At 45.7% G+C, this 25,930-nt stretch overlaps 1 protein-coding gene and 1 non-coding gene across 3 annotated transcripts in view; one reads left to right on the top strand and one right to left on the bottom strand.

Moving 5' to 3' along the window:
* HSF1 (heat shock transcription factor 1) overlaps positions 1–25,930 on the bottom strand; it is a 491,085-nt gene that overhangs the window by 356,529 nt on the left and 108,626 nt on the right. For both annotated transcript variants that reach the window (XM_078686503.1, XM_078686504.1), the window contains exon 2: positions 22,398–22,506. In XM_078686503.1, coding sequence (XP_078542629.1) covers positions 22,398–22,506 — 109 coding nt within the window. The remainder of the gene's footprint in view (positions 1–22,397; positions 22,507–25,930) is intronic.
* LOC144829905 (small Cajal body-specific RNA 2) lies at positions 11,243–11,615 on the top strand. Its single transcript, XR_013610883.1, has one exon.

Below are 25,930 nucleotides of genomic sequence, written 5' to 3'. Positions count from 1 at the left end.
TCCAGTTATGAGGGGTAAGGTGACTCCTCCTTTCGCTGATAGTGCACATGGGTATCGACTCCATTGTTAGTTTGTTTTCCCCCAAGAGGGGGAGAATGGAGTGCGTGTAGTACAGAGATGTCCATGCGTATGTCATCTAAATAATGAAAAACACAAACAACTGCAGGTGCCCTGGGAGGCGAGAGGGCGCGTGTGAATCTACAGCTCTACATGCCAAGAACAGAAGCTTACTGGGTAAGTAAGAATCTGTTTGGGGCATGTGTGCTGTAGATACACATGCTTTGCATAGACTATATAGCAGTATTCTCCCAAAGCAGTGGCTAAACGGTAGGTGTTGCAATTGTTTGAAGAAGTGTTTTTAGCACTGCTTGGCCTATATTGGCTTGTTGACGTGCTAACACATCCACACAACAGTGTTTGTTAAATGTGTGTGGTGTGGACCATGTTGCTGCCTTGCAGATGTCAGCTATAGGAATGTTACCTAGAAAGGCCATAGATGCTCCTATTTTTCGCGTGGAATGCGCTCTAGGAGCTATAAAGTTCTTTTAGCTTTAGCATAGCAAGTTTAAATGCATGTATCAATCCATCTTGAAATACCAGATTTAAAGATAGGATTGCCTTTGTGATGTGTAGCAAATGCAACAAACAATTCTCTCAATATAGTATAATAACACTCTTTTGACATGGAGTGTGTGAAGAGCTCTATCTGCTACGGAGTCAGGTTGAGGAAAGAACACAGGTAACTCAACTGAAAGGTTAATATGAAAAGCTACTTGTAGCTCACCAAATCTCCTTATTGAAGTGATACCAATGAGGAAGGCAAATTTCCATGAAAGGAACTGTAATGGACAATTGTGCATTGGCTGAAAAGGTGGACCCATGAGTCTTGTAAGCACAATGTTCAGATTCCAAAATGGTGCAAGAGGAATTCTGGGCGGTATTACTCTTTTCAGGACTTCCATAAAGGCTTTAATGACTGGAACTTTGAAAAAAGATAAATGTTGTCTGTTTTGCAAATATGCAGCTACTGCTGCAAAGTGCAATCTAATGGATGTGTAGGCTAGACCAGATCGTTCTAGGTGCAAAAGGTAACAAATAATATTTTGAACAGAGGCATCTAGCGCTGTTACAATATATACCAGTGTTTCTAAAGCTCAAACAATTACCAGAGGGTGTCAAGGTGCTGGGGGCATTCAGGAAGATTAAGCAACCTATTGCCCAGAGTCACATGGTGCTGGGCTAACCTGCTGCCGGCGATCGAACCGTGACCCCCGTGTTCCGGAGTAAGTCGCCCTGGCCGCTGTGCCACACCTCTTCCTTTCCTGTTGTTCTTAAACAACAAATCTTCACATTTAGCCGCATGACATGGTATGGTGGTAGTCTTTCTTGCCTCTTTGAAAATAGCCATACAGTCTGGCGGCAATTTTAAGTATCCAAACCCTAGGACTACAGGAGCAAAATTGTTAGATTAAGCTCCTTGGGTTTTGGGTGTCTGATGTCTCCATGGTTCTGAGTGAGAAGGCTGGGATTGAGATTCAACTTTTGATGTGAAACCATTGATAGTTCCAAGAGTGTGATGAACCACGGTTCACGGGCTACTAAAATCAGTGTGAGCTATGTGTGCCTGAGCTTACGAAGCAGAAACTGAAGGAGGGGGAGAGGCAGAAAAGGGAAGGCAAATATCCCTGACCAATTCATCCATAGGGCGTTGCCTCGGGATACAGGGTTTAAAAACCTGGTGAAGTTTGGGAATTTTGCATTGTCCACTGTACCAAACATATATATTTGTGGGAGTCCGCATTGTTTAAAGTACAGCAGGAAAACGTGGGGGTGAAGTTCCCACTCGAGTACTTGATGCCACAACCTGCTGAGGAGGTCTGCAATTTGATTGTTCACTCCTGGGAGATGCTCTCCCAGAAGATGAATTCTGTAATGGATTGCCTAACGCCAAATGGTCTGAGAGAGGCGTGATAGTTGCAGTGTGCGTTTATTTCTCCCCTCTCTGTTTTTAGGTCTCGCCCATGCAGCAAGCATGCGCTGCATAGGAGGACCTTTAGCCGTTCTGCTATTGTTCGAAGCACACACTCGTGCTTGGGACGGCATCCACCTTGCAGGAGCGAGCAGGGACGCGCCAGAAGCACGAGTATGTGCTTCGAAAAAGAGCAGACTTAGCACGCACACAAGCAAAGAGCTGTTGCTTCTTCGAGCAATCACTGTAGCTGGCGCGTCGCTTTCACGGCCGCACGGCCAATCCTTGTTATATTAAAGAGAGCATGTGCACACTGCTCCTGTTACACAGTCCATACCCGCCCATTCACCTCCTGCTCAATTTGCTCCACCCTGGCGTCTCTTCCACCACCAATCCCAGGGCACATGAGACACTGCGCTTTATGCAATGTGTTTTCAATTATTATTGACATTGAGCACTTCTTATAAGTGCCTGTGCTTTTAAGTCCAGGCTTGTGTTTAGCTGCTCTGCTTTCACTCCCACTGTTCCCTTCTCCCATGCTGGATGTGTACAGACCCCCGGAAGCAGCAGCTCCTCATCCTCAGGTGGCCGATGAACATGCGGGGACTACTTGTTTAGGCATTGGGGGTGGAGGGGTCTCAGTGTGTTTGAACTGCTGCCCCCTCTTTAGTACTTCTAGCATTCGCCAAGTCGTCGCTCCAGTGTGCAAGTCCAAACCACAGAACCCGGGAAAGAACAGACCAGTTACCAGCCCTCAGATCACACTTGCTGTAGTTATATTTCCATTTAAGCTCCCTTGTTTAATTCAGTGACATACTGTACCCAAACGGAAGCCTACTTCTCATAGGATGGCACCTCTGCATGCTCGTAGCCTTCAGTCTGCCCTTCCTGATGTTTCGCTTGCACTTTCTCCGCCATACCAGTTCCTTTTCTATGTCGGCACTGTGTTCAAGCGCACTGTCAGTGGCTGGATCTGACGTCACCTCCCCAGACGCCGCAGCTTGAAGTGTTGGTGTGAGCAACGGGGAAGGGTCACAAAGTTGATGCCACATGAGGGCTAAAGCTAGGGCAGCAGAACACCAACATGAACCCGGCACACACCGAACAAGATGACCAGATAAGGTCAGTACTGACAAACTGCTTACTTGTCTCTAAACAAATGGTATTAAAATAAAAAATTGTAAATATCATTTTGCTTCCAAAATGTCAGTCCTGAGCAGTTTATCTAATCCTAATAACACCCAATGCTCCCAGAGGGTGTATCACACAGCACTCCACCAAGAGGCATATCCCATCAACGAACGGGCACAATCCAATTCAAAATCAGATCCTTTCACTGTTAAAAGTCAACAACGATTGGAAGGTCCTAAATGCTGGCTTCATTTAAAAGAACCTGAATGTACACATTAGTTATGCATGTAACAACTCCATCTCCTATCACCAGATATTTACCTAAAAGTTGGACTGTTGAAATATTAAATGTGTTAATTTGAGAACGTTAACATTGGACAACATAAGTAAAAAAAACACTGTCATTTACAATGCCAATAGCTCTAACTTTCACAAATGCGAGCCCGATTGCATTTCAAATGCTTGTTGTACATAGCTGTCATATTGTCTGTGCGGACTAAGACAATTTTCTCTATGAGGTGAGACTGAAATGTTTTCAGTGCAAAATACACAGCGAGTAGCTCTAGATAGCTGATGTGAAGACTTTTGTGGCTGTTGCCCCACCAACCCTGAATTGTCAAGTTCTGTAGCTGGGCATCCCAACCTGAGAGAGAGGAGTCTGCTATTAGCACAATTTGTGGAACGAGGTCGATGAAGGACCGCCCTTTTGATAAGTTTTGTGTGTTACACCATTGCATAGAGCGATAGGTGCGACTGTGTACCAACGCTAGATCTGTTACTTGACCCTGTAACTGATTCCACTGACGTACTAAGCATTCTTGTAGAGGACGCATGTGTAACCTTGCATGAGGCACTATCGCAATGCAAGATGCCATGATTCCTAAGTCCTGACTGCTAAGTATAGATTGGTCTGAAATTGTACTAGCAGAATTTGAATATTTCGAATTCTGGTTGCATTGGAAGAGGCAAGAGCTGTGCAAGTGTTTCGAGTTGCTCCCAGATAGGACTACATTTGTGAAGGCTGAAGGTGAGACCTGTTTACATTGACTGTGAAACCTAATTGGTTGAGTAGGTCTAATGTAGGTTCAGTGTGTCGTAAACACTTTTGGTGTGTGCTGGCTTTGATGAGCCAGCCGTGTAGTTATGAGAAGACATGAATCTGTTATCTTTTGAAATGTGCTGCTATCACTGCTAGACATTTTGTGACACTCTGGGAGCACTAGTTAGTCCGAATGGGAGTACATTGAAATGAAGTGTTTTCCTGCTATCACAAATCTCAGATATTTGCGATGTGCTGGATGAACCAGAATGTGAAAGTATGCGTCTTAAGTCTAGTGAGGGCTTGCTGTAGAAGTGGAAGCACCTGTTGAAGCATGACCATGTGGAAGTGTTCTCACAACAAGTACAGATTTAACTTCCTTAAGTCTAAAATTGGTCTTAGGGAGCCTTCCTTTTTGGGGATTAGAAAGTACAGAGAGTAAACTCCTGAACCTTGGTAGTGTTTTATAGCTCTGTCTGTTAAAAGGGCCTGTACCTCTTGTTTGAGGAGCTGCAGGTGCTCCAACAAGAGTTTGCGAGTGTAAGGTGGAATACTGGGAAGATTGCTGGTGAGTTCCAGGCAATAACCATGTCAGATAATGTCTAGCACCCATTTGTCTGATGTTTGGATTGCCAAATGGGAAGAAAATGTTGAAGTCTTCCCCTCACAGGTGTTCAATGATTGGGAGGACGTTTAAGCAAGTCACAGTTTTTTGGGGGAAGGCGAGTTACCCCTACCTTTGAAGCAGTTTCCTCAATACCCTCCTCTACAGAAGCCTCTAGCGCAAGAGGGTTGTGTGTTTGACTAATATGAGGAAGCATTAGGGTCTGCGGATGTACTTTTGGACAAAGGAGGCTCTGTTTGATGGGGACTGAAGCGCCCCCATGGATTTCGCCATGTCTGTGTCTTTCTTCATCTTTTCTAAGACCTCATCTACTTGAGGTATGAAAACATTTTGCTTGTCAAAAGGGGTATTTAAAATAGACTGCCGAACCTCAGATTGAAAACCTGAAATTCTAAGCCAAGCATGTCGATGTAGGAGAATGCTGGTGGTTACTCCCCGCTGCATAGTCAGCAGCATCTAAAGCATATCTAATGGAGGAATTAGATATGAGTTTGCCTTCTTGAACCAACTCTTGTGCTTTCTGTTTCTGCTCTTCAGGGAGGTGTTGAAGTGAAATTTCCATCTCGTTCCAATGTGCCCTGCCATATCCAACTAGTAAAGCCTGCATGTTACCAATGCTAGATATCCCCAGCTCGCCATCCTCCCTGTTTGCATTCACTGCTGTTGCTCATCAAGACACGTTGATTATTTTGAAATCCTTGAAATCGTGTTCAACAACCGATCCCGGTTTGGCTCGATTGCTGGCAGCAGTGGCAGAGGTGGTTAACCCAGAGGTTAATTCCCTTATCAATTTGTTCTTATAATCTGCCACGGTTCCACCTCAATGGAGCAAGCCAAACTCCTCCCTTTGCTTAAAAAGCCTTCTCTAGACCCTGCCAATTATCACCCCATTTCCCTTCTTGCGGCCATGGCTAAGGTGTGCGAAAAGGCGTTTAAGTAGTTGGCCAATTTTGTGGAAACTTATGGATCGCTACATTCGGCTCAATCAGGGTTTAGAGCTACTTATAGCACGTAGATGGCGCTTGTGGAAATATCAGAAGCTATCAGAGTGTTTTGGATGGGGGCGGAAGAGTGGCTCTGATTCTATTAGACCTCTCTGCCGTCTTCAATACGGTGCCACACTCTCTGCTATTAGCCCGCCTCGCAAACATTGGAGTTGCTGGCATAGCGTGGAACTGGATTAAATCATTTCTGGAAGATAGATCGCAGCAAGTGTGGCTACCTCCGGGGCGGAAAAAAGATATACCGCAACGATCTAGACCAGGTGTTCTATGAGGGTTGTCAATACTTGACCGACGGTTAAGTAGATACCAGTGTCCATTCCCTTTTTGATTAACCTAGCATTGAACCAGGGGAACCGAATGGACTGTGAATCCTCTTTCCTCCTTTTTGATATAAATACCTCATTTTTCATCTGCCCCACAAAAGGTGACTACGGAAGTGCCCCAGGGTTCTAGACTGAGCCAACTCCTTTTTAATCTACATGTTACCCCGTTGATCCATCTTGCTGAGGAGCTGGGAGCTAAGATCATCGCTTAAGCGGATGATACCCAGCTCCTCTTCACCTAGAAGGACTCTGATACATCTCCAACTCAAGCTAAAAACTCTCTAAGAGCTGTATTTAAATGTTTTCGGACTCCAATTCGATTTCCAGCTAGGAATTTGATTCTGGGACAGAGAAGGCCCCCTCTTCTTCCACCGCTGTCGCTTCTTCCTGTTTGGATTCTTCTCCGAAGATGTCCCGAGTATGTTGTGTGCTTTGGCGTTGCATTTCTCGTTGTCGAGCCCAACAGTCCCTAAGAGTCTCTTTCAATCGGAATGAAAGGCAAGCCTCACAATCTGGTTTCTTGTGCTCTGGTGAGAGGCACAAGTTGCAGACTTTATGTAGGTCGGTGCGAGGGAACTTAGAGTGGCATTGAGGACAAAATTGAAACAGAGTCCGTTCCATCGTCAGAAGGCTGGACCGAACCGACCCGATTAGGCCCGTAAGCCAGCTGTGATGTTTTAGACCGAAGATGCAGAGTTTTCTGATCGAGTAGATAGGCGTAGAATAGGAAAGCGCGTACGTTAACGATACTGTTGAGGGTACAGTGGATTGCGCACCGAGGGGGACCCGAACAACTGTTTCGAACCGGGGGTGCAGAAATACACGTCCAAACCTGATGGCAGAAGGAAAACAATCTAACAATGGAGTCGATGCCTATGCGTACTATCACCGAAACCTCGTGACTGGGAAAGACTTCTTCGAAGAAACACAACTTGCAAACATCTGGAACCAATACTATATTGCAGAAGTATGCAAAGCATGTGTATCTACAGCGCACATTCCTCAAACATACGCATAGTGGGGGAGAGCTAGTCATTTTTAATGTAATCCGTATGTTAAGGGGATGTGCTATATTTTGCATAATAATCTATCAATCGTAACCAGAGTGATTATGAATTTTAAATGTTAATTAATGCCCAACTCTTTAGTTATGTATGTTTTGATTTATTACTTGAAGACTTGTGTTACTGTCCAATTGTTGTGCAACATTTAATGACAGGGTAATATCCCCAGCCTGACTGGCAATCAGTGTGGCTTTGATCTTGCAGTTTATATACTATTTTATTATATATTTTTTATTGACTGAGGTCCATTGGGGATGTACAACATGGAAAGAAGTATATGCTGTCCATCAAACGCCTGATCAATTTGTGCCATATGTCTTTACTCTGTCTTACCTTGTGTTTTATTTGCTGAATGTGCTTTTATGGCCTAGTGCTGATATAAAGATCTTTGACTGACTAATTGTATTTGAGGAAGTGGTTCATCTGCTTTAGTTATCATCATCATGAGGAAGGGACCGACAAATACATTTTGGAAAATGCATGGGATCAAGATCAAAAAGGTCTTGAACACCAGTAAAGAACTTGAGCCTATACATTTTCTCTATCTGGGGCATTTCTTGCTCTTGCAGATACTACGTAAATCTCTCTGTGACCAACTTCACAATTAGACAATAACAGGATCTCCACCAGTGTCAAGAATGACACCAATACAGGCTGTGCATTCTCCATTGACGAAGTCATATTGATGTGAATATTCATCTTGGCCTGACCATAGAAGCTACAGGGACAGCACCATCAGTTTTGTAGGATGCAAATATGGTCACCACAGCCTTCTGGGAGAGCTCTTTCTGGGCCCATATGTAGCCAGGCTCCAGGAAGCTCAACTCTGGTATTGGGATGCTTCCAAAGTTGAAACGTATCACATCCCAGTACTCCTGCGTCGACTAGCCAATGACAGACCTGGAGACGAGCTGGTTGTGTGATATGAAAAACAGGTTTAATCCTGTCACGCACAGATTAACCCCCCTTCGTGGCATCTATATTGCCCATGAGCATTCTCCTTGCATCGTTAATCTTCACAGTCTGGGTTTGTCATTGCAGTCTTGCTTACGAATCCAGGTTCACAACTCTCATACTCCGAGTATGGGTTTCTTTGGGGTTAACTTTTACTCTATGCTTGAATTGCATCACATTCCCCTTCACCTACAGTAATTGGGTTTCTCCTCTTGGTTTCTCACTCCTAGTATTTCTCTAATTCCAGGCGAACCCTAGTGCATTCAACCTGGAAAGGAGGAGCATCTATGATATGAAGAGGTGTTGCCTCCTAGCCAGTCTCTTACCTCTACCCTTATACTTACCTGAAAAGAAGGACCTTTGATAAGAGAGGATATGACCTCATAGCCAGTCCTCCGCCTTACTGATATAGAAACCTGGCTTTTATAAATCGTGGCCCTGCCCCCTCCTTTGACTAATTTCTTTTGGCCCCAGAGACAAAGCGTGAGGCTGCATGAAGAACTGCTTTCGTGAACCAAGATGTATTTTGGAAAGAACGGTCAGGATAGACCTTCAGTGATATATTCATGACAGCACTAGTGCTTGCAACAGCATTTTGAGATCTTGTTATGGAATGAAGTGATGAATCCTCAAAGTGAACGCATTTGAAATTGTGCATTTTTGGCCAAGTTGTTTACTTGTGACTGCAGACTGTCTTTAGTACAGGACGACTCCTAAGGATTTGGCATTGTTAACAATGGTACGTTTACAGGTGAGGATATTTACTGACTTCATCTAGGACTGAAACGGTAGAGGACATTGGGAAGCAGGATAGAAGGAGAAATTCTGTTTTGATGGATTACGTTTTAAATGGTGGGCCATCATCTACCCTTGAACAGCTGCTACTTTTCTGCTCTGGGCTGCAAACAAAAGCCCACTAATAAACTGTAGCCCAGCAGAAAGTGTAAAAGGTCCTTTCACGCCAGACTCAGTGGGTAATGACGGAGAACATTGTTTTTTTTAGAAAAATTGTTATAATTATGAAGCTTGGCTTCCGAAGGAGACTGTGTTCAGCAGCCCGTCCAGCCTTCCATTGGTAACAGTACTGGGCACTAAACATGGCTTATCTAACGCGAGAGATAGTCTGGCCGAAATAAACGAAAATACGGCTCAGGCTTGCAGATGGAGTGGCAAAAAGAAATATTGTACGAGCACGGGGAGCGGATGTGACTCTAAAGTTTTGTGACTAGAAGAGAATAAGACTGGTGCCAACAGGTGGAAAAAACATCTATTGGTGTAGAGGCTGGCCGCACAAGTGGGAAAAGATCTGTTCTGCTTAGGTACAATACAGGAGTTAATTCATGGGGGTCCGAATTGGGTGGGAACGGGAGGGAGGTGCAGTTGTGAGATGCAGAGGGTAGAACCGGATAGCTTTATGCACTGGCTGTAAACTGCATTTCAAGCGGATTCATTATGAGCTTTCTTAACCATTGCTTGCCATGTTTCACCATGTCTGTGTATTGTACTGAAAGGTGTCTGAAGCAACTGTTCAGTAACACGCATTTGCAATGCAATCGGTCTCGCATTTGTGGCGGAGCTATTGGCATTGTAAATTACAATATCTTTCCACAGACGAGTTTCAGACAGCCTTCTCTGGCTAAACCACCCTCTCTTTCCTACATAAAACAAGGTGTTGCTGTGCGGCCTGTGCGTCAAATCCTAAAAGACGTTTGTGAGCTCTGAGTAAAACACGGGAGCAAAACTCTTTTCAGATGCAAGCTTGTCACAGCAGTGACATTGCACAGATTCACAGCGTTATAAGTAACAATGTCAACACTATTCCAACTCATCCTTCTCAGAGGACAAAAAACTGCAAGGAATGGAAATGCCACCGGAACGTGACACTTGATGGTAGCGCCTAGAGGCGGCTGGTTCTGCAGTACAGATTGCCATACAGTGCGCTACTTTAAACATCCAGTCAGGCACCCGACAGATATCAGTGGCTGACCGTTATTTCCGAGGCACTATAATAAAGTGTGCTAAGTTTTAGACGCACCGTTAGAGGTGGCTAGCAAGCCAGTTAATGAGGAACAAAGCCGAGAAACAACAGCGGCAAGCAGGGAAAAAGGTCAAGTCTGGACAAAGCACAAGTATGCAATGTCAGGAGTCAAAGGCAAAGAGACACATTTCGTTTTTAGGTCTCGCCCTGGAATAAGCATCCAAAGGATGCATTCCAGGGACAGAGACGTATAGTCAGCTGTCTGGAGGGAAGGACGGACGAGAAGGTGCACGCGCTTCTCCCCGGCTGGATTCAGCTGCTTGCACGCGCACGTCGGCTCCGTCCACATTCACAGCAATTCCCGCGCCGTGCACATCCCCACACATACACACATGCATGCGCATACACACACACAGACACTCGCTCGCACTCTCTCCCTCCCCCTCCCCCCCCCCGCATACACACAGGCACGCACGCACTTCACATCAGCCCTGGGCCCCACTCACCGACTGCGCTCTTCCGGCAGGGCTCCTCACGGCGCGTCTCGCCCCGCAACAGGCGCCACACTCCTCCTTCTCCCCGGCCCCCTCCTGGGGACCCGGGCTACCCCGGACGGCAGGGCGCTCCATGCGCCGCCAGCTCGCGGACCTCGGGAGGCGGGACTTCCGGTCGGCCGCGAGCTTTAGCCAATCGCAGAGGTGAGGGATAATTTCAAAGATACTAACAGTGAAAACGGACAGAGGCCTGGCACGATCAGCCGCCATCTTTATAAATGAAACCGAGCCCTCGGATTGAAAGGAAAAATTGTTCAGCTATCAATAGAGCGTGATACCGTACGTTCGTATTGCGCACATCTGAGCCGTCAACCATTATATCAAAAACACTTATCTTTATGTGTCTAGTATATATGAATAATTAACATCATAACATTGCACCTTTTTCCCTTAATAATCACTCTTAAGACAAAAAGAAAGATTTTTTCACTATAGATTTAATTTCTTCGACAAATAATGGGTGTTAGGTGCCATATATTTTGCCTTATCTCGTGCAATTGGGCCCTAGCTTTGTTGTCCATCTTCTATGTTTCGGTAATGATGACCCGGCAAATGATTCCCAGAATGCACTGGGCGTATTTTATGTGTATAAACCCGCGAGAAATTGGAGCGGCCGTGTGCTGAGCGGTGAGATGGTTGAATGGGTTTGTGAGTGTGTGTGGCTGTGCATGAGAGGTGATTCTGTGTGTGGGAGAACCGTGTGTTTGAGGTTCCGCTCAGCACTCATTACACATTGATCTTATTTGACCGGCTGGGTTCTCCGCCGCCGGCCTCGGGCTTGGATGAGAAGACTTCCTCGGTCGCTAGCCCCGTTGTTGGGCCCTGTGCGCAGAGGCTTTCAAATCAGGCAGCGGATCCCGTCCTCCGGGGCTCAGACGTGATGATTCGATCAGATATACTTACTAGGCTGGGGGTGCGAGGCTTCGGCCCAGAGCACCGAACTCGCCCATGAGTATTCAGCGATCCTGATCTGAGCTCCGAAGAAAAGCGGACCTGCTTCCTAGATGTTTCTTTTGGGGAGTTTGATGGTTACGTTAGCATTCGAGAGGACTTGATGTTACAGGATCTTTAATGTGGCAGGGTGAAGGTTGTCCGTGTAGGCATTGTCGTTTGAGAAAGTAATCTCGGCATACTTCATGACGACACTTGTTTTGTAATGTTTAGATGTCGCTGTACACGGCGGAGCTTTTCGCTGTGCCGCGATTATATTTCACTGGACACTGCTAAGCTTTTAACTCAGTGGAATGGGTGCCGCAAGTTGGAAATCCCATGCTCCAGAAAGCAGGTATTATGTGTGAATTACCGTGCCGCAGAGGCCGCAGGTCACAGTGCTTTTGGTCTAGCAAAGCAATGCCAGACTTATGGGCAGGATGTGTGAGTACAATGTTGGGTCATAAATCACATCTTTGAATGAAACATTTTTTTAAAGGTTTTGAAGATATCAGAAAGTACTCCGGGATCTGATGCAATGTATGCAGAAGCTAAAAGAAAGATACACCAGACTCTGTTTACGTCATCCACTGTTTGTGTTACAGTGTTACAGTGTTACTGTGTTACTTTGATATGTAGTCGACTGGATTTCTGTTTAGGGCCAGGGAGACAGCTTTAGCTATCTTGCAGGCTCTTGTAATAAAATAAACATATAATACACAGAGAGTGTCTTTGGGTCAGCACCCTTCATTCATTACTTACTGGAAATATATTTAACTTGTTAGAGTGAACTGGGCAGCATACATAGAGTGGGGGAGTTAACTCCCTTCAGCCACTGTTTTATTGGCAGCGTTATTCCCATTTTGGATTAGTCCAAGGACCGTCACTCAGTGAATGGAATGTCACTCATCAAGCGTGGATTGCAACACATTCATGTTTCTATATTAGCTAGTTATATTAGTGAAACAGGGACATCTATGTTAATGAGTTGACTCCACAGAAGGGACAAAAGGCAGCCAGGTTCACAACACATATTGCATTGCAAATGCTATAGGTGTCACATTTGTGAAAGTTAAAACTATTGGCATTGTAAATGACAAAGCTATTACTTTAGCTATTACTATAGCTAAATAAAAAAAATGTAATTCGCAATACCAATGGCTCAAACTTTCCTAATGCGAGACCTATTGCATTGCAAATGCTTGTATTTTGAGCGCCTCATGTTACCCTTCCTCTCCGCTGAAATACTTCAGTCATCTCCTTTCCTCCCCTTAACCAAACCGACTCTTTAGGAAATATCCATTAAATAGGCAGACTTGACGTAGATTTCTGCATGGGAAACTTTTTAAGTCCAGATTCTGTACCAATACACATGCCAGTGAGCCATTGTGAAATAAATCCTAAACATCTCACAGATCTAGATTCGTAGAACAATCTTAACACTGGCATTGATTAGCATCATTTGGGTGATTCTCGTACATACTCACAAGATTCAATCATTCCACGGGATACCAGAACACAGTAAAAATATCACAATGCATTGTACTATGGTTACCCGAGGTAACGTGAAGCTGATTGCCTACTCTTAGCACCAATATTGCTAAACAAGACCTGAGAATCTTACCACTTCCATTAAGTGTACCTACTATATGAAAGGCATTAGCATAAATGAAGTGTTAAAACTTAAAAAAAAGGACCATTACGTTTTTCGGGAGATCTAACCAGCTGATTAGATTTCCTTTTCGAGATTCGCCCCCATCTCGGTTGGAAAAACGGGTCGACTGAAATTGCGGCTCAGAGCTCCAATCTTCCTCACCTCAGCAGGCTTGCTTGGTTCCTCCTTCTGCGCTCCACTGTGGGACCACAGCCGGTCCGCGCCACCTCTGCTTGCTCCCCTTGGCGCCTTCACGATTCGAACGACACAGGAGTGGACTGGCAGGTGGCAACTCCTCTCAGCCAATCGCCAGGATTGGCTAAGGGCACAGTTACTACTCGCCCGCCTGCCCATTAGGAGACCGAAGTTTGAGCCTTTGCTCAACCCTCGCTCTCCTAATGGGAATGCGCCAGCAGAGCAGACACTAGTGCGCATGAGTGGGCACGGTGCAAAAATTTGCCCTCCGTCCCCACTCATGCGCACTTGTGCTGCTGCCTGTTGCTCCTGCCTCCTGGTCTGACAATCATGTCAGTCAACATGACGTCGGACCCCCCATCCCCTTCAGACTCTGAAGGAGGTGGGCGGTCCGACGTCATGCTGACTGACTTGATTGTCAGTTAGTTCTCCATCGGGCCGGGCGTCTTTGAACTTAAGTAAACTGATTCAGTTTACTTAAGTTCAGAGACGCCGACGCTGTGGGCAGGGGGCTACGCCCCCACACCCCAATGCACCGCGCCTGCTCTGATGTTCCTTTGTCCAACCACTTTTCTTAAACTCGTTTCCTTTCGAGTTAACTTTTACTAACTGAATAGCATTATCTTTGTTCTCACGTTTAGTAATAATATCCACACATTTCAAAGATTGTTTAGCAATGGATATTATCTCCTCAAAAGTGGGTTCATCTTTTTGCCATAGATTACAACATGCTACTGGCAGACGGTGGGGAAAACATCAACAGAGCCACTGGGTGGACTATATAGCTTACGAGACAGGTACTGATGAGGCTGATCCCATCTCCTACTAAAAAGAAACTTAGTAGAAAGTTAGTTCTACTTAGCCTACTTTTAGCAAAACATTGCAGAGCTATAAAATGGTTGCTGGTGGTTCCTCAAGACATTCAGACTTTCTTTGAGATGTTTCTGAATGGGCAACTGCTGAGGCGATATGTATGAAGCATGTGTTCAGGGATAAAAAAAATTGGGAGCTGATTTGAGGGCATGGTCTGGTTTAAGAGAACCGCAGGAGAATGCCACCACAGGGGAGCCCACAGTATGATACACACAGGAGCCACACTATCACTATGGCAGAAGAGAGGGTGCAGGGTCCTGTTACGGGCAAGGTTGTCCCTAAAGATTAGTCACAGTATGTTAGTAAGCAATACCCCTTAGTATGTTTTTAGGGCCTGGCAAAAGACCAGTGGGGGGTGGGGGTGGGGGGGGGCTGTTGGGGATTTGTTTACCTGATCGTATTGAGGATTCCATCAAAATGTTGGAATGTAAATATGTTGATTATTACAGCTACATGTTGTATCCTATGGAACCTCAATACAGATCACGTAATTTAAAAAAGAGGAAACCAGGATGCAGCAAATGCTCGCAAAATGGGCCTTATTGCAATGTGAAAATAAGGTGTCAGTTCCCACACTGCAATATATCCTGTAGCTGGTGACTATGGAAATATATACACCTGAGCTGGCTGGCACCAAAGATAGCAATCCCCATCAAGAGAGCACGTTCTCAATTGGTATGGACCCTAAACTTCCCGCTTATTCCAGAGGCAGCCTTTTACTGGAGCATTAAAGCACCCTGATGAGGGAGAGTGAAGCTACATTAAAGGAAGTGTTCCGTTGCGTGTGAGGGAAGTGTGCACTGGAATGTGCATGCGCTACCCCTCGAAAGGGAGTCTTGAGCTATGGTTGAGGACGCGTGGGTTACCATGTGAGAGAAGGTTGCATTCTCTCTCAAGAGAAGCTTCACAACAATATAAGGTACGTGTTCACTAGTGAGTAAACAAAGAATGCAGAGTCACCTTCCGAACCTTGGGTTACGTGGCTACGCAAAGCAACTAAATAATTTTCTAGCAACGTGAAACCAGCACCTTTCACTCTTCCCAGACTCTGTTTACACAGGGAGGTACAGGAGTACAGCTGTGGATTCTGGGTCAGGGGGTAGAGGAGCAGGTGGGTGGAGCCAGGCCTATGTGCTTCAGGGAGGCGCCCGATCTACAGGTTCCTGAGGCCAACCATGCTGCACTGGCACTAGGTACATCAGCGGTTACCAACCTGTGGTTCGCAGACCCTCAGGGGTCCGTGACACATTCCCAGGGGGTTCGCAGACAGAAGTTTTAAAAGCACTGACAAGTTCCTTGTATAAGCAGTAGTTTTTGGGCAACAATAAAAGAGTCAAGATAACTCAAGTGATTAATGTACCTGCTGGAGAGAGATGGGTGTTTTGTTTAGTGGCAGCTTTGACTCATCTATGGTAGCGCACATGGTTAATATACCTGCTGCAAAGATTGGGTACCATGCATTTTAAAGAACAGTATTTTATGTGCAACGCTCAGTGGGTTCCTGCTTTTGTCACAGAGATTATTTTGTTACTGTGCAGTTCATAAGTTACAAATGTAATATAGCACAGTGAGCTGTGAACTGCCATTAAAGAGCTGCATGCAAACCGCATGGTACAGTTTAGAAAGTTATGTTTTTTCCCAGTCTTTCTTTATCCTAATGTTGCTAAAAAGGTTTGTGTGGGTAGAAATACATTCTTATTAAAGGCAACCCTAACTACTGTGTTCTGTTCGTGTTCTGTTCTGAATCCTGAGTTTGTGCTTCTCAAGCCCAAGCATTTTTAAAAAAAAACCTACAGGTATGGATGACATGTGAATCCTACACATTGTAGTCCCCTTTGCCGTATGTAACATTTTCTATACACTGATTTACATCCGTATGATTCATTGACACTGTGTGTGATATAAAGTGCTCCGACACCCTACACTGGTATAAGAAGTGCTATAAAACAAATGAAATACATGTGACAAGACGGGCTATGGAGAGATGAGAGGCACTGCTGGAGGGTGATAGTGAGGGAATCGTTGAAGAGCCCCAACGAAGATTGTCCTATCCTGGAGTATAGTAAGGTCATCATTCACTATGCTTTAAAAGCTTATAGGATTGACTATATAATGACAAATGTGTTGTAGAATGCACCAATTTTTTTCCCATGTTTTCTTGGGGGCACAGCCTCCCAAAGCCCCCCTTTGCATATTTTTTCAAAATAAATAAAATCTTTAGTAATTCGAGTATTTGTTTGGTGTGTACTCGTTTGTGTATTTTTGAGAATGACTGCTTTAATGTTTGAAACTTAAATCGTACAAATTGCTTGGGGGTCCTGGCTTCCAATAGTGACCCTGTGGGGGTCTTCAGGAGTCAAAAGGTTGGGAACCAATGCTCTACATCATGTGACAGTGTCCGAGAGCCTGCTCAATGCTCTCTCGCCACTGAGGTCACAAGGAGTCATACTGAGGCCATCACTGCTTATCTAAGGGGCTCTGAGCCTGGTGATCGGGTCCCATCAGGCCCACCATATTACAGCTCTCGAGTCCCTGCCTATACTTAGGGCCACTAAAATTATGCAGCAGGGGAGGACAGAGTTATACAGCAGGGTTGACTAAATCGCCACAGCATCTCATTATTCCAGTGGACCTGCCTATAACTCACATTGGGTGGTTAATCGTAGAGACTGTACTTCCCGCCCCTATCTCTAACCACATCCCTTCCTCATGAAATCTTCCCAAGTGCAGTCAATTGCACCTTGATTTCTAATCCCATTATTCCTAACATGATAGCTCTTAAACATAGAAACCTGGTAGCGGAACCACCAGGGGCCCCAACCATTGAGCTTTTAGTGCTGCCTTGGTAACAGCGCCATAGAGGTGCCCTCTTGCTGCTAAATATTCAACATTTGTCCATTGGTCTCATGAACCTTATCCAAGTTGAGCCTAGAGGTCTCATTGAAGACCTCCCTCCCAGACTCCCCACCGCCACCACCATTGAACCTTAAATTCTTACCCATTACACCAACAACAGGAGAGTCGGCATGCAACTACATATCAAAGCCTGCCCTGGTCCCATAAACCTATCAAATCGGAGACTCTAGTCTCCCCTCATCCCCTTTGAACCTTGACCCTGGGTAACTCAGTAGGTCCCCTTCACCCAAGAATTGATCTCATTATAGTTACCTTAGTATCTCACTCCATTCACCTAGCCTCTCTGATCCCTAATACCATTGCACGTACCTCGTTGGAACCCAGAGGGCATTGAGGCCCAATCCACATGCAACAAACATGTAACTTACCTCAGTGGACCCAAAAGGCACCAACTTATCGAACCTGGCGCATTACACTACCTTAATCGACCATCAAGCACCACCCATGTAACGCCCACTCTCCGGGTCCCGCACTTACCAGAGCACCGCCGCTGTACCCATCACAAGAGAGTGTACAATGGACACGGTGAGGTTCCGCTAGCGCCAGGTACGAGTCTGGTCTTTCTCCACCAGTTTGGGCATCGGAAGAGCACAGAGGAGTCTGCCAATGAGCAGGAAAGTCACAGCGGAGCCCAGCACCAAGAGCGTGGGGGACTGAGCGAGAGACATGCTGCCCTAGCACCAGCCTGAGGGCAGTCAGCCGCTCACACAGGACACTACGGCGGGCCCTTCACTCAAGACCCCGCACTCCCACTCAAGTCTCTACTCCTGACCACTCCTTTAGGACCCTGCTCCACTGTCACCTGCCCATCCCTCAGGTCTCTTCCTCCGCCCCAAGGTCACCCCACCCACTGAATGAGTCCCAGCTAGGACCACGGACCCTCGTGTGGCTGTGGGACCGGGGCTGCCGCGCTCGTGTCCCTCGCTGTGAACTTGTTGCTAGGATGGGGCTGTGGCATGCCCTTGTCCTCACGGGGGCTGGAATGGGCCGCGCGCTTCCGCCCGTTGCCGCGCCTCGCGCTTCCGCCCGCTGCCTCGCCCTGTTGTGGTGCGGTTGCTACTCGCTCTCTGGACTACAGTTCAGGGCTCTGCCCACTTCTGGTATTTATCTTCTTTGTCCGTCGGATCGATCCTCCCACTCACAGAAGTCATTAGATTATTGCACACAATGTTTTTGGGGCTGCCAAACCCTTTTCAGCCACGCCTTCGGTTCTCCGAGCAGCTTTTAATCGAGAGAGGCTGGTTTGGCCTCCTTCCCACAGTACCAAAACACTGCGCAGCCTACGCCTACCGAAATCACAACCAGGATTCATCGTATACTGTAAGTAGAAATCATCGTACTTCAGCTTTTCCAGTGGCAATCTGATCTCCATGGCTGTACCACAGCTAATCACAAAGTCATAAGTTTTTTGTACGGTGAAAAGTGTTTCCCAATATTCAGGTAAAGTACAGATGGCAGCAGTATGGAAAACAAATACAGCCAGCCCTTTAAGTGTAAATTTTGAAGTGTAGGTATTCACTGTTCCAGAGTACCAGTGTGTTCCTGAGAAGTACCAGAAATCTCCCATTAAATGTATCGCAGCAGTGCTGAGAAGTCCAGTGACCCTCCCTTTAAATTTTATGGAGTGCGTGCATTCAGTACCGGACAATACCTGCCCAATAAAAGCGGACACAGCCCCGCAGCAACAGTACAAGCTTCTGTTTAAAAAGCACAGGACCGTGGGCAGCTGACTTGCAAACTCCTCTAACAAGCAAACAAACGACAGGTGCTCTGCAGGTAGCACGAGGTTACTTACTTACAAACAAGAGGACTTGGCACACATGGGGATGTAAAGCGAGAGCGCCCGATTTGTTATCCCAGAGGCTCCAGCACTCGTATGCCTCCTACAGCGTTTCACAGCCTCCCCTGGGACGGGACTTCTGCCTTCTGCGGGAAGCCCGCGCCCACAAAGTGACTGGACGAGAAGGGTAGAAGGCGGAAGTCCCGCCCCAGGGGAGGCTGTGAATCTCTGTAGGCACGTAGGAGGAGCAGAGGCCGCCGATGCAAGTGAGGGAAGCCCCGCGTGAAGGAGCCTGTAGCCCGGTGGGTGGGGCGGGTGGGGCTTAGTTGTAGGGGGGGTGTGGGTGTGTGTGTGTGTGTGTGTGTCTGTGTGTGCCTGTGGGTGCCTGCGTGTGCGCTTGCGTGTGTGTGTGTGTGTGTGTGTGTGTGTGTGTGTGTGCGTGTGCGTGCGTGTGCGTGCGTGTGCGTGTGTGTGCGTGTGTGTGCGTGTGTGTGCGTGTGTGTGTGCGCGTGTGTGCGTGTGTGTGTGCGTGTGCGCGTGTGTGTGTGCGTGTGCGCGTGTGGCTGTGTGTGCACGCGATTGAGAGAGGCGAAAGGCTGACTTGCTGTTCACAGTTTCTGGGAAGCGCGTTCACAGACCAGAATCTGCTCGTGCACCCGTCTGTACCACTTGGAAGGCAACACAACCACAATAAGTCTCGCCGGCGACAGCACTTCGTGCTGCAACGCCAGGCAAGACCTAAAAAGAAAGTAAAACAAACAAAAAACAAATGTGGCTTCCCTAGGCTACAAAGAGGTTTTCTTTTTCTGTCCCACGCACCAGCAGTCCGCTTTGTTAACTTGGGCGCCAAATGAGCACTGGGGAGGTTACTTTTGTAGTGCTGGGCAAAGGCGGAAAATCTAATTGGCTGGACTCGACAAAGGATAAATGGAAATTTGACCCACTGCAGTAACTTTTTAGGAGTTGAATAACATTTGTATTCCAAATGTCTTTGACTGTATCCCGAACTTGTAAATTGCTCTCACTACTCCACAAATAAATCTGAACTGATTTAAAATAATAAAATTAATTTCTACATTTTTAGATCTTCAAAAAGGATTCACAGAGGAAAAGGGAGTGATGCTGTCAGTGAACAACATATTTGTTCTGCTTTTTCTGATTTTGACCAAACAAATAGCTCTTGAATTACAACGTGCTATATCAGCAGTATTTAATGTTGCGCATTGAACAGGCAGAGTCTTTCGGGAAATGTGGCAAAGGATGTTTTATTTACTTAAGTCAGCATAGAAAAGTGTTAGGACCACTATTTTATATGTACCCACTTCACTCCAGTACAATACAACTGACGGAATACAATGCCAAAAGCAACTCCGCAGGACAAATTAAACTCTGAGCTAGTCTCAGGAAGAGGTGTGGCACCGCGGCTAGGGCGACTGACTCCGGAATGTGGGGATCATGGTTCGATCCCAGCCACCAGCGGCAGATTAGCCCAGCACCATGGGACTCTAGGCAATAGCTTGCTTAATCTTCCCGACGGCCCCCAGCGCTTAGAGACCCTTACGGGTGATTGTGCGCTTTACAAATGTGTATTATTATTATTATTAGTCTGGCACCTGGGAAGAGTTCAAACAAGGATTTTGCAGGACTGAGTACCACTCGATGTACTACTTAGTCATGCATATACTTCGGATGCAAGATTTACAAGTATAACTAGGTCATGGAATAGAAAGGCCTACAACCGTGTGAGAGAGCTGGCTATCTGAATGCTTATTTCAGCAACTTCTATCACTCCGGTGTACGCAGCATTTGTAAATCTATCGAATCCAGCGCCGGGACATTCTTCGGAGTAGCCGTGCGCTATATAAATACCCCCATACCATACCATACCAAGTGGCAGTTCTGACGCAGATCAGAAACAGTCACTTGAATGAACAATGCTTGAAGAATTTAAAGGTTGGAGGTTGATGGCTGTCTATGTCCATGCTACTCAAGTTCTTAGCAGTCTTTAAATAAAACATGAGCGTACATTGTAATAGGTGCAGGAATTATGCCAGTATTAATAATATGATGCTGCTGCGAACTTATCTCAGACTGCTGCTATGAGAGATTAGCATTTGGGCACTCACCAGTTCCCTGTAGTATCTTCCACTAGACACCGTCTCCCACTACTCGAAGTCCAGTACCTGGCAGATCTACTTCGTTTCATGTGGTTCATTTTCTGAAAACGTGCAGGCCGACAGCTTTGTTTCAAAGTACTGACCACCGGAGCCAAACGCCAACAGTCAAGATTTACTAGTATCAATTCATTGAGCAACAGCGGCTGGCAACAGCTTAAGAACTATATGAAGCATAATGAAATTTGGTTGGTTGATAGCGGTCAACTGACATGAAGACTGATAAGTGTGTTGACTGTGTATTAAGAAGTCTCCTGGGTTTAACGGACACGACATCTCTTCATTAGTCACAGGTCGATAGTCACCTTCCAAAGCAGTGCTCTTACTTAAGAACTGACACAATATTTAGTTGCATCCCTGCACCTTCTATGACTACAAGAGCACATGCTGGTGGTATTGACTGAGACGATGACACCATTTTCTAGTCTGCTACAAAAAGTTAATCGTTAAAACCGTAGCATTGCAGGGGGGGATGACTAAACATGTATGTACCACACCTAGGAGTCCATTGCTCAAGTGGCAATCTGTTCCAGGTATCTTAGAGGTTAGAGATGTTGACAGAAAGACCTGAAAATGGAGCAGTGACTGGTGAAAGAAAAAAACGATTCCTAAATGAAAGGAGCTCGGACTTTCCATGTTCGACAAAAAACGAAAAGAACAAGTACGCAGTCTGGTGACTTGACCTCTAATGTCCAATCAGGGAATATCTCAATGGCCCTTTTCTGAATTAAGGAGTGGTCTTCATCTGGCCCACCAGAATACTAACAAGTCAGTTTGTTTGCAGACTGGAATGGCCCTAACCGAAAGTCACTTTAATGATGTGAAATCAGAAACTTGATCAGCTTTTCTAAGCCCTCCGAAAGAACTACAGCATGGGGTGTGAAAATCTGGAACCACAAGGTAAAGAACCTAAAAGAGTGCAACAATGAAAATAATAGCTTTGCATTAAACAAGGATGAAAATGACTAAATGGTCCATGAACTACTTTCGTGAATAAGGGAGCATTCGTTAGCAGGCTCAATTGTCAAAAGCAGAAGGTTTTGTGTGCTTGTTACTTTGTGTTAATGGCTTGGAAACAGAGTGTAAATGATGATATATGCACGGCGGCTAGGCTAAAACTACACATGGCACAATTAACAGCATACTGGTGCGCCACTGTCTAAAGTTGCTGAACACAAGAGCTCACAGAAAGGGTGGTTGGTGAAGCAGAGAAGAGCAAGATACTGCTACTTACACATGTTGAGCTGTCGGACAAAGCTGGCCATGTTGTTGTGCTTGAAGTACTTCGGAAGCACCTCTTTGGCAAAGTGGCCTTGGTCAAAGACATGGAAACTGTTGCCATTCTATAAAGAAAAAGTAATACATTAAAATGGAGCACTCTTGCATGCTAAAGTCTATAGACATGAATTGTAAACCATGCTTAAGCTACACAACAGCTGGAATCAAAACCCCATCATCACACTTACGTAAAAATGCCTGCTGAGCACACTGTCAAGGATATGGCTGTACTCAGAGGTCCCCTGAATGATAGCCACTGGTGCAGTGGAGAACTCACCATACCCTGCTTGGGATGTGGGTCTCACCATCCCCGCCAGTTACCAACACCACCTATGTTAGTTCACAATAACACCATGAATACCAACAGCCCAATCCAAGTAATGTTAGATTCACTATAAAGGGGTATCGAATATGCAATTTGATGCCCAAACAGTGAACAAATGGTTTAGTCATGAATGGACAGAAATGAAAATGAAGGACCACATGCTACAGCATCAGTGGGGTCAGACACATTTTGTGGCAGGCAGAATTACATACAAGATCTATGTTAGACTGCTCCAGGATGATTGCGAGGGCCAAGTAACAAAATTCTGTGACATCAATGAGGCATTTAATAAGATGTATGATATTCAAAATTCACTCCAACATCACCAAAGCATAGACCCTAAAGAACACTTGCAGACTAGTTACAACACCCTGCCCCTCCCGCCCTCACCGGCGAGCTATCTGCCAATAAAATAACAGGGGTCATAACCACTATTACCAACACCCTTCAACGACCATCAATCACATCACATTGTCTTTTCTGCACATCATCCTATCTTTCTCCGAGTTGTGAAGGACAAACAGTACACAAAATAAACAATGTGCATCAAATAAGATTAAGGCATGCAAACTCATGGCAGACACTTGTACACAAATGACAGTTCATCAAAATAGCTGCAAATGGGCAATTATTTACACAACTTCACTACTGGGATGAGGGTGGGGCTGGCCCCAATAAGCTTTCCATTTAGAGGCTATGCTTCATCTTTCACCCCCAAGCAAATCCCTCTAAGGGCAAAGTCACAAAATGGCTTCAAAATCAAATGGAATAACACACTATTCTGCAACCATGTTTTGTGATTTAGAATGGCATGAGGAAGAGCAGGAGCACTGGTGAGGACCTCCTATCAAACGCCAAAGAGGTACCTTTACAGGTTGCCGGATGGAAAGGGAAGAGGGGTGATTGAAGTGAATAGAACTTCTATGTGGAAGCAGTGCCAAGTACAAAATCCATTGTTCAGCAGTCATGTGGAGACTACAGAAAACTACAGAAAAATCCAATTCATGATCAGCAATGAGATCATGATTTAAGAAGGCATGGGTAGGGACTTGAACGATGGTCAGGTCCCTGGCTACTGCTGAAGTTTTAGTGATGGTCATGGTGGTCAGGGAACCTTAGGGACATCTTACCTTCATAAGCGGACTGCTAGTCGCAGAAAGATTGTAAGCCAGGAAGCTACATCTAGCACGGAGGCATTCAACAGGCAGCACCACTGGCTACTGCCCAATACTGCTGCAGTTAGGTTTGCCTTGCGTTGCGTCCGCACAGTCAGGCATATAAAATACTCAAAAGTGGGTGAAAGTTCAGTCCGTGCATAGTAAAATAAAGAGGACTGACATGGAAAATAAAGAACAAAGTGTACCTGCATCTGTTTTAAGCCTAGAACGGTTTGATATCATCCCTCCTGAGGCGGTGCTCCCACCTGAGCAAAAAAATAAAGCCCAAATTCCTGTCCACCAAGCTTGGATGTAAGCGTCAGCTGGTTCTGGTCCATCACGCAGCCCAAACAAGTCAAAGAGGAGTGCAAACTCACCAATTATCACAGTCTAGTAAAGCTTGTTGTCACCAAGCTGAAATCCTAACAAAACACAACACTGTTCAAAGATGACACAAGGATCTTGCTATTCAGAGAAGCCTTGGGCCACACTTGTAACATAACAGGTGTATTTGTAAAGCGTACGATTACCCTGGCCTAAGGTGTCCAGGCGCTGAATAACAGATGTTTTATTGCACTGAACAGGAGCGTGACATCAGGCAGGGATTAGGACTCTTGGTCCAATAGGCAGGAGACAGTCACTGGCTCAATCTTAGTGCAGAGTTTGATACATTAAGTGGCCTTTTATCCTTGAGCCATGAAGATAACACAGGAATTCAACCATTAAGAGTCTCTGTTGATGGACTGTGAGCAACTTTTATCAGTCTAAACTGCAGGTCTTTAGTGAAACACAAGAGAGACATCTTTGATCTTATCTCTTTGCAACCAGTGGCTCTATTTCTTACAGAGACCTGGCTCAAAGATTACTCTGGCCTGGACATTGCATCCGCCCTCCCCGATAACTACACGTACACAGGAAAAAATAGAGTGGGGAAAGAGGGTGGAGGCATCGCCATAATCTTTAGCAGACTATACTCCTGCAAATGGGAGGACCTAGACATACCGAACAGTGAAGCTGGTTATTTTAAACTTTTGCTATCCCCTAATTTCACCTTTTCTGGGATGCTCATCTATCGCTCGCCTGGCCCTGCTAGCTCGTGGGCCATTTATTGGTGACCTGAATTTGCATTTTAATGACCCATCTTGTTCGACTAGTTCCATTCTTCTTCAGGACCTTGCAGCTCTAATATTATTCTACATAATTCCGGCCCCACCCATAAAGCTGGGAACCTCCTCGATCCCATCCTTTCCAACCTTGAATCTATTGTGTGCAGCCCATCCTTACCCATTCTATGGTCAGACCACTATTTGGTGACCTTTTCTGTCACTATTAGCGGTCTGTCCATCGTCCCCTCGACCCCCACTGAATTTAGACCTTTCAGAAAATGGAAAAATCTGGACTCTATAAAATTTAACTCTTGTCTTGAGAATACCAGGCCCCTCACCGAAGTCACCAACATTAAAGCGGAGGCTTTTGTTAACAGCTGGCTAACTGAAGCTGTCAACGTATGTCTACCCCAGCAAAAGAACAAGCATTAGAAATGCAATCGGGCTCGGATTTATTTGAGTTTGAGCTAATGGCATTGTAAATGGTAATGTATTTTTGCTAAGTGTTATGGAGTGTGTTAATGTGGTGTGTAGTGGAATTATGTGTGTTAGATTGTAATTGTAGCAATGGTGGCATGCTGTGTTTTTACATGAATATGTTTAAAACTAAAGTGTACCATACTGAGATTGCTACAATACTTAATTGTGGATGTGTAACAATCGATGCATGTACTGATGGCCGTGACTGCCTGTAGAAATTTTGCACTGGTGGTGTGTGTGTTTGGTAAAGTACTGCACTGCCAGCTGGATGTGTGTGTGCCTTGTGGAAGGGTGCACTGACGGCTGGTTGGTGTGTAGTTAGTAAAAGCGTGCACAGATGGCTGATGGTGTGTGTGTTTGGTGAAAGGGTGCACTGTTGGTTGCTGGTGAGTGCGCCTTGTAAAAGGATGCACTGACGGCT

Source organism: Lissotriton helveticus, chromosome 4_1 (genome assembly GCF_964261635.1).
Source record: "Lissotriton helveticus chromosome 4_1, aLisHel1.1, whole genome shotgun sequence".
NCBI lineage: Eukaryota > Metazoa > Chordata > Amphibia > Caudata > Salamandridae > Lissotriton > Lissotriton helveticus.
This window is presented reverse-complemented; position numbering and strand designations above follow the sequence as displayed.